Here is a 12,274-nt window from a genome sequence, read left to right as displayed (position 1 = left end):
GCCTAAAGATTTTTGGTAATGGTTAATGATGCTGTTGGAATTGCTCCGAATTCAACAGTTTCTGTCATGTCACTGCTGCGGAGCCCGACCTGGGGCTGGTGCCCAGGTCTCATTGGAACCGCCGGCCTCCAGCAACCACCAGCCTCCGCTTTGCCACCTCGTAGAGGCCCGCTGGGCAGGGGGCCCAGGAAGGCTTCTTAGCCATTCAGCTTGCTTCCGACCAAAATACTTGGTTTGTCCAGAAACCTCTAAATCTTTCCTGATTTGCAAGTCACGTCAAAGCTGTTTCCTGATTTGGAAGTCAAGTCAAAGCTCTTTAACTTGTATTTTCTTTTCATACTCTATTAATTATTTATCTTTTACTACCCCATGTGTTTCTTTTCTTTGCTGTGCCTATCTTTCTTGATTCTTTTCTGATCTTAAATCTCTGTATACTTTGCTTTTACTTTGTTTATTTGCATTTCTCTATTATCCAAGAGAAGAGAGGCATTTCTACTCACCCTAGTGTGGATTTTTCTTTTCTGCAATAACTCTGTGGGGCTTTGCAAGACCAGTGGCTCCTTTACAGCCCACAAATGATACAAGTCTGGCAGACGATGGCAGTCAACTGTCCTAGCTGTGGGGTTAAGTGACAGCCCTTCCTCCTAACCATGGGTGAGGAAAGCAGGAACGAGGCTTGCCCAGAGTCTGGTGTGAAGGTACTCAAACATTCCTTGCTGGCCACTGCAGTTGGTGCTCTTAAAATGTTCTCCTCTTAACAAGCTGCAGGGATCCAAACATAATGTGTGGAGGTAGCACTGGGTTATTAGCTTAAAAGTAGCCGACTCTCCCATCTATTCCAGAATCTATTGTATAGGTGAATATAGTGTCATGTTAGTGGAGTTTACGACCAGATACTGAGAAAATGAATTTTTGTAACCTGGCATACTTATCGTTTGGAGGCTTAAATATTTATGGATGGTATTAGGTTCTGTTAGTGAGCAACTAGATTAGTTATGAATGTTTTACTTAAGTTATACCTTGCATAACGACTGGGTTATTTCTTCTTATGAGAGAGTGCTAAGTGCCTCCTCTGTTCCTGCATTTAAAGTACAGTAGATCTTTAACTTGTAGACAGAGGAATTACATGACCAAATTTAAAGTTGTGTGTCAGTCTTACAGCTGTATCTTGAGCGTTAAGAACATATCTTCAATAAGTAGTGATAAGGATTCCTTCCTTCTCTCAAGGTGCATGTGAAAGTAGGGTGCACCATTTGCTGAAATGATTTTGAGATAGCAGGATTACTTTTTGGCCGAATTGCCCAAATCCTTTGGTGCCTTTTCTGGAAATATGCCTCATGCATGATAGTGGAAGCAAATAAGGAAAAACTAATTCTGCATTGGCACAAAATAACAGTGCTTTGCCCTGAAATAAAACTTGCTTAGTCTGACACTTATCAAATAGAAGTTTGTTAGACTACTTAGACTTTTTGGCAAGTACAACAAATTAATAACCTTATCTAAGTAGACTCTTGTAAAGTGTTAATTCTGAGGCAGTGAAGCAGGACCAAGGCTAAATTGTTGTTTGTTCTGTTTGTAATTCTTTCATTTTTATCTCTTTGCTTTGAGTGATCCATGTGCTAGGAAAGAAATTATGTTTAAAGGCAGTACTTTTATTAATGCATTAATTCATTAATTTTCTCAATACTATCTCTTTAAAGTACTTGAGAATAGAAATTCAGTGATAAAACTTTGTGTTGTAGTCTGAGATTCAAAATTACCCTTTCGAAATGTTGAAGTGAATAAGAAGCAGTTTTCAGTGTCCTTGAATTTACAAAGCTTAGATGATCATGTTGATTTTCTTCTTTTTTTTTTTTTAATATGCAGGAAGGAATTTTGCAGGAATCAAATTTACATTTCAGTGCAAGGAGATATAACTCTTTGTATTTTATCATATACATAGTGGGTCCCTGCTCAGCGTTCCCACAGTTGCAATAGGAATGACAAGTAATAACTCTACAGTAGGCTAATTTTTTGTTTTTCCTTTCCTCTGTATCCCAGGGCAAATCTTTAGTTGGCTCCAGTTCCTTTTTAACTAGTGGGCAAGAGATGCAAAGGAATAAACTTTGAACCTTATAAGACATGGAGAAAGGGTGGAAGAAATCATGTGGTGCTGAGTCAGCATATTGTTCCGAATGAGGACTTAGCTCTTATAAACATCTATGAGCTTCTCTAAGGTGACTTGAGAAATAATCAGATCGTGGGGCTGGGAAGGAAGGAGCAGAACGAGTAGCTTTAGTGGTCACCTGTGCTCTGGTAGTTTGCACAACAGCTAAATTCTAGACTGAAGAAACTATTTTGCTTCATGGGTCATGGGGTAAGTACCTCTCTAGCGGTCAGTCTGGAGAAATTACCAGGTTTTAAAGACATTGGGGCTGGGATTGGGAATGAAGTTTTGTCAGACACGTGGGCTCTCTGGTGTCTAAATACCAGGATTTTCTTAAAAGCCTGAAACCCTCTGCCTGCTAAAATAATGCCCAGCTAGTCAAGAATGTTGTTACAACAGAGTACATGTGCTAAATATTTACTGTATGTAGGTCAGCTTGTGGAGAAATTGGACTCTTTCCACTCTTACAATCTTTAAGAAGCAAGACTCCATAAATAGATAGTAAACAGCTCACATTACTTTTTATGTGGAGGAAACAGAAGGAAAGTGAATGTGAATGGACATTTGCAAACCTGTCTATGCATTTCAAACACTTTTTTGAAAGTGCCTGAAACAATATCATCCTTGTTTCTATTATTGTCTCTTATTTACTGTGCATTTTGTGAATTGCAGTCTGAATCCAAACTTTTCAATGGCTCGGAGAAGGACATCTCTTTGTCTTCAAGCAAGCTTACAAAAAAGGAATCTCTCAAGGTGAATCAATATCAAAGCATCTCCTCAGGGGTTATGAGCATCTCCTAGTTTTACCTTGTTCTCCAGTGAGAAAACAAATGCCAAATAGTGATGAGACCTCTATGGAATATCTAATGATTGTGAGAAGGAATGTTGTTGATTCTCTTCAGTTTTCCAATTTTGCTGTGTTGTTATTTGAGTATGGACTTCTGTAATTTAGTCTTTAAAGCGACAGGAGATTAAAGGATAATTTAGGTTAGAAAGGATCTCAGGATATAATCTGCTCCATGCGATGGATGACGAAAGGAATTATCAAGATTGCAACTTGCAGTACCTGTAGTTTTCCTGCAGGCTTTGTCCCTGTGTTGTAAAAAGACCAAACACCAGTGTTTGGCAGATAACATGGCAGGAGAAATTTAAATTTTCTTTGCCACTAAAAGAGGGGACATTATACAGCTGTGAATTTCTGCTAGCAAGGGAGAGTCGTTGGTGGATGAAGATGACTGACCAGATAATTAATCTATCTCTGGATTTGTTTTGTGCTTAAACCCAGAAGGGATTTTTTTTTTTCTGGGAGTCTAACAGTGTTTTCCCTGATTCTCCGTCTTAAAAACAAACTGCACAAGAATCTGAAGTAGCTGGTCTTGAAACAGATCATTCAAAAGTCTTTTACATCTTGAAGTCAAATGCTCTGTTATGTTTTAAAGATACTTTTCTGTTATCCGTATTACAAATTGAACTTATAAGTTTTTTTTTTCCTTGACTTGTATTTATTGATGTCTTTTTGTGCTATGCTTACTAGTTTGTGTCTGTCATTGTAAATATTTTTTTGTTATTAATTACAGGTTCAAAAGAAAAATTACAGAGAAGAGAAGAAGAGAGCCACGAAAGAATTACTTAGCACTATCACAGACCCATCAGTTATTGTCATGGCTGACTGGCTGAAGGTCAGAATTTAAGGGTGAAACCTGAGCTGAAGACCTAGCAGCTGCCTGCTGCTTTCTCACCAGAATAGAAAAGGGTCAATCTCTTAGCTGCTGATTAATGTTTTTCTACAAGCACAGGAACTATTAATTGTATCCCAGGGTCTTTGCTTAAATCCTAGGGGAATAATATAGTAGACCTAGCTCCTACTTACTGCAGTCACCAGTCACATGCATCTTGTATGTATAGCAGTGAACTCCAGAGGAGTTGGCTGCCAGACTCTGATTTTGTCTCTTTGTTTTACACTTTGAATGTGAGCTCTGTTGCTAGTAAAGAAAGTCATTCAGATATGTTAGATATTTGAGTACAGGCTTCTTTATGCATCCCTTTCTGTTATTTTTCTTTCTTGAGATAAAAGTGTTCTCTAAAACTTGTATGAAAGAAGAGAAATTAATTTCCTTCAGAGTAGTCAGGGTCATCAGAATTACTGCAGTCTTCATGTTAATTCCTTAAATTTGTAAACGTATTTCTTGCAAATTGTACAGGAAAGTCTGTTACACATTTTATTTAGCTCTGAGTGATAGTTTATCTGAGAAAAGTTTCTCCAGGTTTATGCAAAATGAAGGTAAATAGGCTGGAATAGCACTCGGATATCTGATTGGTGTTCAGTCCTGCAGGTGCTCAAGAAATTAAATACCAGATCTGCCAGAGCTGAGGTGAGCAGCCTAATCAGATATAGGCAAATTTGGATGCATGAAAGATTCTCCTATAATCTATGGAATTAAGTTAATAGCTATTTGTAAGAGATTTTATCCAAGAAATACACATATGTATGAGAGTTGCTCTTTTCCTAATATTCTGTTTTTCTCAACAGACTTTGATCGATTTTCAGAGGAACTTTGCTTTCAAGGATACTTACACATTTTTACATGTATCTATATATATAAATTTCATGCTAGTGGGCAAGTATTTCCAAAATAGAAAAATTCTTGGAGGTTTAGGATGAAATCGCCAGATAATACAATTCAAATTTAGAGATATATAGAGAGTTATTTATTTAAATGGAATAACATATATAAATCCATTTGTAGAATAAGTTTTCATCAAGGATGAGTAGACAAATGGGCATTAAGATTATGCTTTTGTTGTTCTTTTGATGTAGCTGAATAAGTGTTTCATAAAACTTTATGCACTGGATGAGCTTTTCTTAGAGTAAAGCTACTAAACAAATTCTATTTTAATTACACTTTTGTTAAAACGGATGGTTTTGGTACTGGCTTCACTCATATTCAACTTGATTTATCTTCTAGATTCGTGGTACCTTGAAAAGCTGGACCAAGCTGTGGTGTGTACTAAAACCAGGAGTCTTGCTTATTTACAAAACTCCCAAAAATGGCCAGTGGGTAGGAACAGTGCTCCTGAACGCTTGTGAACTCATTGAGAGGCCTTCTAAAAAAGATGGCTTTTGTTTCAAACTTTTTCATCCTTTGGAGCAGTCCATATGGGCTGTGAAGGTTAGTGGTTGTCCATTAAGAACTGTGTGTGCTATTAGTGTTACCAGCTATGAGTGAAAACCTCCTTAATGAAAAGTTTTGTTAAAGCTTAAATAGTTTGTCTATTCTGAATGTTAAACTTCAACATTTAGTCTTTCTTATTGAAAAAGTAATTTGATTTATTCTGTATAGTTTAGACTATATGCTTAAATAGTTTGTGAGATGTGTGGAGAGATTAAACAAACTAGTTCAGTCCCTGACAGTGGTGTAAGAGGAAGAAAACAGTATAGAAGAGTACAGAGGAAGAAAAAAGTATAATAATGTTGTATTTTACATCAATCTAATCTGATTTTCCAACGATTAGCTATGGAAGGACATTTAAAGACGGAAGTCATTTGCCTGAATGAAAGAGCTGAGATGGATTACAAGCATTTTGGGGTTTCCAGTTCTATTACTAGGGGTGTAATAAAACATTCAGGCGGCTTCCTTGTACAACAGTAGTATTTATTATACCTTGTTACCTATTTATGCTCCTTTTTGGCTGAAATTTTAGAAAGACAAATATTTTCCTTCCCTTCTGGTGTTTGCTTGGTCATGCATGACGTAATATCGTTAGTTATTAGCCCATAACTGCTGAAAAGTATAGTGTTCTGCACAGTGAAGGATTAGCCTAGTGTCTCATGGGAATCTTTATTTCAAATTTTGCTTTTATATTCAAATAAACAAGCTAATAGAATCCTTGTTTTATGCATACATATGGAGAGGTAGTGTGGAATCATAGCACAAGGGAACATATTTATCTCCTGAAATGACAACTTCTTTTAGTGAAGTGATTGTACAATATTAGAGCCTTTGTTTCGCAATTACCATCTATATTAAGTTGCATCTTTTGCACCTTTAGTTGACACAGATGTGGCACTGTGATAGCTGTAGAATGTGCTACAGTGCTTTTGCTTCTTCCTTCAGACCAGAAGGCCAGTCAGCAAGTGTAATTCCTGGTGCTTGTTTGAGGTCATCGTCTTAAAGTATTACCACTAACAATGTTATATAAACTTGTGACTTGTAGAGCAAATCTTTGGTAGTTACATTTTAGAATAATTTTATTTTTGTATTCCTCAGGAGGATTTTTCACTGATTAGTGATGATCTCACGTTTGCAGAACACAAACTTCATGCTCTTTTACAAAGCTACAGGGTGTGGTGTTAATGTGACTTAATGATTTATGCTCATATACCTCCATTGCAAAGTGGTGGCCTGTCTGCAGAAGATCACAAATCGATCTTTTATTTCTTTATTGCTTGGCAATGAGAAATGGATTTGTTTGTTTTTTTTAACTAGATATTTAGAATTTAGAGGACATGGCCCACCAGATTTTTACTTTTTTAAGGTAGGTCAAATCTTGAACCTGAACAAGTTGGTAATTGTCCATTCTAAATGTGCTAAGAGCTGGAGTGGCATTTGTTCATTTTGGTATGGCTATTTGCAGTTGAGAATTACTAGTTTTAATTAGATGAAAGGCCTTGAAGTTTGAAACTTTCTGCCTTGTTTTCCTAGTCAACTATAACTTCCTAGTTACAGATTTATTACTGCGAGGCAAACGTTCATAAGCATAATAGCAATTGACTGATTTACAGAGTAGCTTTACCAGGACGAGCCTGAATCAAAGATAAAGTGAACCTTGTTTGCCATCAGCCTAGGAAGATGACATTGCAAGAAAATATTTACACAGGTGTAAGTACTGCAGGAGATTTTCTTGCTTGGACACACTTCCCACTTTTGGCAGATTTTGAATTCTCTTCTGCAGTAGTTTGAGGCCAGTCACTTAACATGCTCCCTTAAGCTTCTTGCTGTGGTCTTTGATGTTCCTCACGCGCTCTGAAGCCCTGTGCACTCTCTCACATTCGTTCTCCTTCACATGCCCCGTCCCGGTGCCACTTCGATTTTCTGAGATTGCTACCTAGGAAAATTACTGAAAATAATTTTTCACTACATATTTAGTTAAAAGTGTGGCTGTTTATCTATTTTTGTTACTTTCTATGAATGTTCATGACACTTGAGTTTCATTGGCATGAATATTCTGTCAGGAAGTAAATTTAAAAGTTTTTTTGAATGTATGGAAGCAGAATTTTAAACTTAGCCATTGCCTTGTATCTGACTTGTACAGTCACTTTTTCAAGGACAGAAACAGTTCCAGTAAGTCACCTAACCAATGGAAACTTCCTAGTGTCTTTGTCAAATAATATTAATATACAGATAATAGATTTTGAATTCGTAACTAGTGACATCAAAACAAATAATGTGCAGTGTTTCTGGAACATTAATTAGAGGAAATTAAGATCCACAAGCAGTTATTCCAAAAGAAGCCAGGCTGCTTAAATGTCCATTGCAAGAGATCTGCTCACTTTTAATGATGGCAGAGCACCTAAGGCTGTACTTCCCCACAGGAGCAATCTTACCATCCCAAACCACAGTCTCTCAGTGCACAGTAAGTGCTGTGTCCTCTGCACCCAGGGCTCCTGGGCAGAGCTCTGCCCTTGGTCCGGGTTCGGTCATCTGGGAATGGAGGGCTCGTGGTGGCCGAGGAGGTGACTCCAGCCCTCCTTCCTCCCCTTCGCCAGCAGCTCTCAGCTCGTTCTGGATGAGGGCTGCAATATATGAGCTTTTGGACAGCCAGGTTGCTGTTACGGTGTCCTTAGCATTCAGGAGTTGCTGAACATCATTTACACCAGTGCCAGCGTGTGTGTATTGGTGTCTTAAGTGTCACCAACACTCCTTGCTACCCCCTCCCACTCTCGGAAATGTTTTGGCTGTTTCATATGCTTGCTTCTAAAATATCTGCCTTTACCTGCTTTTGCTCTAAACTTCTGCTTGCTTTCCAATTCCCTCTTCTAAGCCTTGTACTAACTTTTCATTAGGCTTCTCTGGGGAAATCAAACAAGAGCAGAATGTGTTAACTCACCAGTTAGGGAGGCTTAACCCAGCTTTCAATGATAGCTTCGAGTATTTTTTTTTTCTTTAATACAGCCCTCTTTGCCTGTCAGTTGTCTGAAAGTTTCCACAAATAAACTTTTCAAAGGAGCCTTAAAGTGGTTGTTTAATGTTCTATTCCAAGACCAATTCTTGGCAACAATAGAAGGGTCTTTGGGAATAATTCTTAAGTTCAAAATGCACAGAACTTCACAGTGAAAATTAAAATTCGGCGGTTTAAATCCTGTGTCTTTTGACTGAGCACAATGCCGTGGTGCCCTGCTGATACTCTTTATAGAAGGACCCAAGCATCTAAATGCCTTTATAGACCTGGGTATGCCCTTTTGGGGGGCACCAACTCCACTGAAGTCAAGGTTTAGGCACCTAAATATTTTGTGAATTGATTATCCGCTAATGGAGAAGTTAAGGAGAAAGGAAGAAGGGGAAACCCGTGGAGAACTCCGGTGCTTGGGCGGGAGGCGCTGCCTTCCGTTTCCTGTGGGCGCAGAGCGAGTCGCCCGTGTGCAGAGGACGGGCAGACGGCTGCGGCCGTGGAGCCCAGCACATGGGCACAGGAGATCGGCCCAAAGGGCCTCCCGTTCTGTGCCGCCGTTCCTCTTGCCCTGGTGTCTGGCTGGGCCTCCTGAGCTGGAGCGGCCTGTTGGGCGTCAAAGAGTCTTTGCTCTCATCAGAAAAGAGCAGAGAGCAGAGCGGGGAAGAATGGGGCCCTGTGGGCTCCGCTGCTTGGCAGCATTTGTTGTAAATCAGCTCTCTCGAGCCTCCTCATGGAAGGTCCTTTTGTTTTGCTTGCTTTTTATCTCAGTCCTTCAGCTCACATACAGAGCTGAGAAGGAAGGACTTGTCCCTTGCAATCTCTCTGTGTGTCCTAATCCCTAAAAGTGAGGGTGACACCCCCAGTAGGCTTCCTTTTGATGCTTTTGTCTTCCTGCTATAAGTGGCATCAGCAGAGCATTTGCAAGTTATGGATCCAACTGTGATTTGCCAAAAAAAAAAAAAACAAAACAAACTGATCTGAATGCCAAAGGCCTTTCTCTTCAAAGTGGGGTTGAATTGGGAGCTATATTTAGAGTGAAGACCCAGCAGAAGAAATCCAGTAAAAGAGGGCTGTCCATCTTTCCATTCATGTTGTCATTAGATGTTGCTGAGTGACAGCAAATAGCCCTGCCCTGTGTCAGCCTGAATGAAGAACTCTAAACCTGGGCTAAGATACCTAATGCTCTTGCTTCTCTTTTGTGTGTTTCAAGGGTCCAAAAGGTGAAGCAGTTGGTTCTATAACTCAGCCATTACCCAGCAGTTACTTGATCATCCGAGCTGCTTCAGAATCAGACGGTAAATAGATATTTTAGTACTTTTTTTCCTGAATTTTAGAACTTCCTAGAAGAGAGATGTCTTTAGTTCTTTTTCTACACCTATTACAGCAGGGTGTTTGCAATTCCATGATTGTGAGAGCTCTCCATTAGCACTGTGCATTCGGTTGTGTTGGTACTGGAAGTGTTTCAAGGTTACTGAAGCAGAATATTGACCTGAAGGAAGTCATTGGGCTACGGCTGGGCAGAGCAGGAAAGAGGTTGCTTGAGACTTCATTATGTTAATTATCGTCTAGCACTCAACGTAGCTCCTTTTTAAAATGCTGATGTGGACAGGCATTGATTCTAATGGAGCTGTCTATGTATTATACAGTGTGGTAACATTGCAGAGCTCTAGCAGTAGCGGTGCCCTCAAAATACAGTTTTGTATCAAGACTTTATCGCAGGGTGCTCAATGTTAGTGCAGCCATCTTGAGAAGTTATAATAAAAGGGAAACAGAATTTAAGACTGTTGTGTAATTTGTTTTTAGTAACTGTTTTCCTTCCTTTCAACTCCTTTCCTTTAGCAACTGTTTCCTTAATTAAAGTTACCAGTACAGACTTTTAAATTAGGACTTCTTTTGCCTTTAAATCAAGAGATATTTTTATATACATACATACATATGTATATACGTGTATATATATATATATATATATATGTGAAAGGGAGTAGAAGTGGCATTTTGGGGTTATTTATGCTAATTTGTCCATAAGCATAGGTTTATGCTACCTTCATTTTATATTCCATCTCTTTTATTTATTCATTGTTAATTACTTGCAAATTTGGAATGAAGAAATAAGGAATGGAAAGAAGAAACAAATCATTTTGTTATTTACTTATCTTTTTGCAAAAAAATTAAATAGCCATGCTTTATATTGAAAAGATAGTTATATGCTATTATTCTAGCACCTATTTGACATTGTTGTTGTATTAGATTGGCAAATTTTGCTAAGTGATGCAGTTATTTAGTCTTCAAAACTAGAGCATGGTATAGGCAACTTTGGAGGAAGCCGGTAGGGCCTAGATGGAACCATGGTACTTACATGTTAAGGAAGGGACACTAGAATATACTGAAGTAGAAGCTAAACTTACCTTGCTTGTTCTACTCTGAAACATCTTTTGGATGTCATTGAGCCATTGAATTATTTTTGTCACCACCAGATTTTTGACACCAGATTATAAAATCTAATGCAGGTAGCATAGAACAACTCTCTCTTTCACTGAAATATGTCTCCCATGCTAAAGTAAACAGATGAATAAAGGACTGTGAAATTAGGGAATTGAAGTTGTACAGTTTGGTTAAATACTTTGGTAATAAATCTGTCTTTAGGCCGGTGTTGGATGGACGCTTTGGAGCTGGCTCTGAAATGTTCGAGTCTGCTGAAGCGCACCATGATTAGGGAAGGGAAGGAACATGATCTGAACTCCTCATCAGACAGCACGCACGTGTCTCTCTATGGTCTGCTTCGTGCTAACAACTTGCACAGTGGAGAAAACTTCCCGTAAGTAAATTAATTAATTACTAAACTGGATTGCCCATTGGTCAAAACTCCATGGTAGTAATTCACAGTGTCTTTTGCTCCTGCTTTCTGTTTAGATGCCTTATTTGCTCTGTGTTTATAAGAGTTTGTAAGAATAAAATGGGTACAGAGGGAGTTTGGCACAGGAACTCAAAACGGGATACTACATCTGTAAGTTCAATTGTTCAAGTTTAATTTTTGGTATCCTCAAGTTGGTCTCTCTTCTGCTTCACTTGAAAATATAAAGTTTACTTTGTGTGACAAAAGTTGGTAGATCTGAATATATGTTGTTGTTTTTGGTTGAAGTATGAATAATATAGCTCTTTACACATTTTCAGCATGTTTTTAGCTTTGAATCCTTAGATGCAACTCAATTCAAAAACAGCATAAAAGCTGAATTCTCACGTTTGGATCTCTTCAACCTTCAACCAGAGAGTGGATAAAATTTATCGTGTGGCATACGGTGTTCAAGCAGACTTGGGTTATCTGCCTGATCAATTCAGTAAATGCTTTCAGCTAGATTTTTGGGAGCATAATGAACTTTCTCACAAAAATATTATTAAGCAAGCATGATAAATGGTCTTTTCAAACGCTTGAATTGTGGCAGCAAAGCGCATTAGAAAATAGAAAAGTTTTGCTCCTTTATCTGAAGTAATTCGGTCTGAATCTTCAGCTGTTTGTGATTTTTCTGAATAATCTTCCATTAATTCAATATACTTTTGACTGACATTATATATATATATATATATATATATGTATAATAATCACTTATGTGCGAAAGTCAGTTGCCTGTCTGTCTTCTCTGGGTAGGAAGGGAGCTTGTATTGCTGTTGTAGTTTGGTTCTGCTTTTGAGGCAGAGCTAAAGCATCGCACTGGGAGAAACGCAATTCTTTTTGGCATAAACAGTCTGAGAAAATGCAAATTGTTGCCTCAGATCCAATTCATAGCCCTATCCATATGGCTGAGGAGTCTCTCAGTGGAGGTTATTGCTCCTTCCATTCTCTCATGAAGAAATAAAACTGCTTTGCACAGTTTGGCTGAAGAGCTGTTGTCGTGAATTGTAGTTTAAAGTCACTGTGTTCTGCTTTGGTAGATAGGAACTCCTCAGCTGGCCCAGACTGCA

At 38.5% G+C, this 12,274-nt stretch overlaps 1 protein-coding gene across 7 annotated transcripts in view; it reads left to right on the top strand.

The window, feature by feature from the left end:
* The window catches only part of OSBPL8 (oxysterol binding protein like 8), a 71,805-nt gene that overhangs the window by 46,008 nt on the left and 13,523 nt on the right, over positions 1–12,274 (top strand). For all 7 annotated transcript variants that reach the window (XM_088522949.1, XM_010218164.2, XM_010218163.2 and 4 more), the window contains 5 exons: positions 2,819–2,899; positions 3,724–3,825; positions 5,113–5,316; positions 9,528–9,612; positions 10,961–11,132. In XM_088522949.1, coding sequence (XP_088379075.1) covers positions 2,819–2,899; positions 3,724–3,825; positions 5,113–5,316; positions 9,528–9,612; positions 10,961–11,132 — 644 coding nt within the window. The remainder of the gene's footprint in view (positions 1–2,818; positions 2,900–3,723; positions 3,826–5,112; positions 5,317–9,527; positions 9,613–10,960; positions 11,133–12,274) is intronic.

Source organism: Tinamus guttatus, unplaced genomic scaffold (assembly GCF_059628265.1).
Source record: "Tinamus guttatus ecotype Peru unplaced genomic scaffold, ASM5962826v1 Tinamus_guttatus_pri_ptg000171l, whole genome shotgun sequence".
Lineage (NCBI taxonomy): Eukaryota > Metazoa > Chordata > Aves > Tinamiformes > Tinamidae > Tinamus > Tinamus guttatus.
The sequence above is the reverse complement of the archived record's forward strand: the minus strand, read 5'-3'. Positions and strand labels throughout refer to the sequence as shown.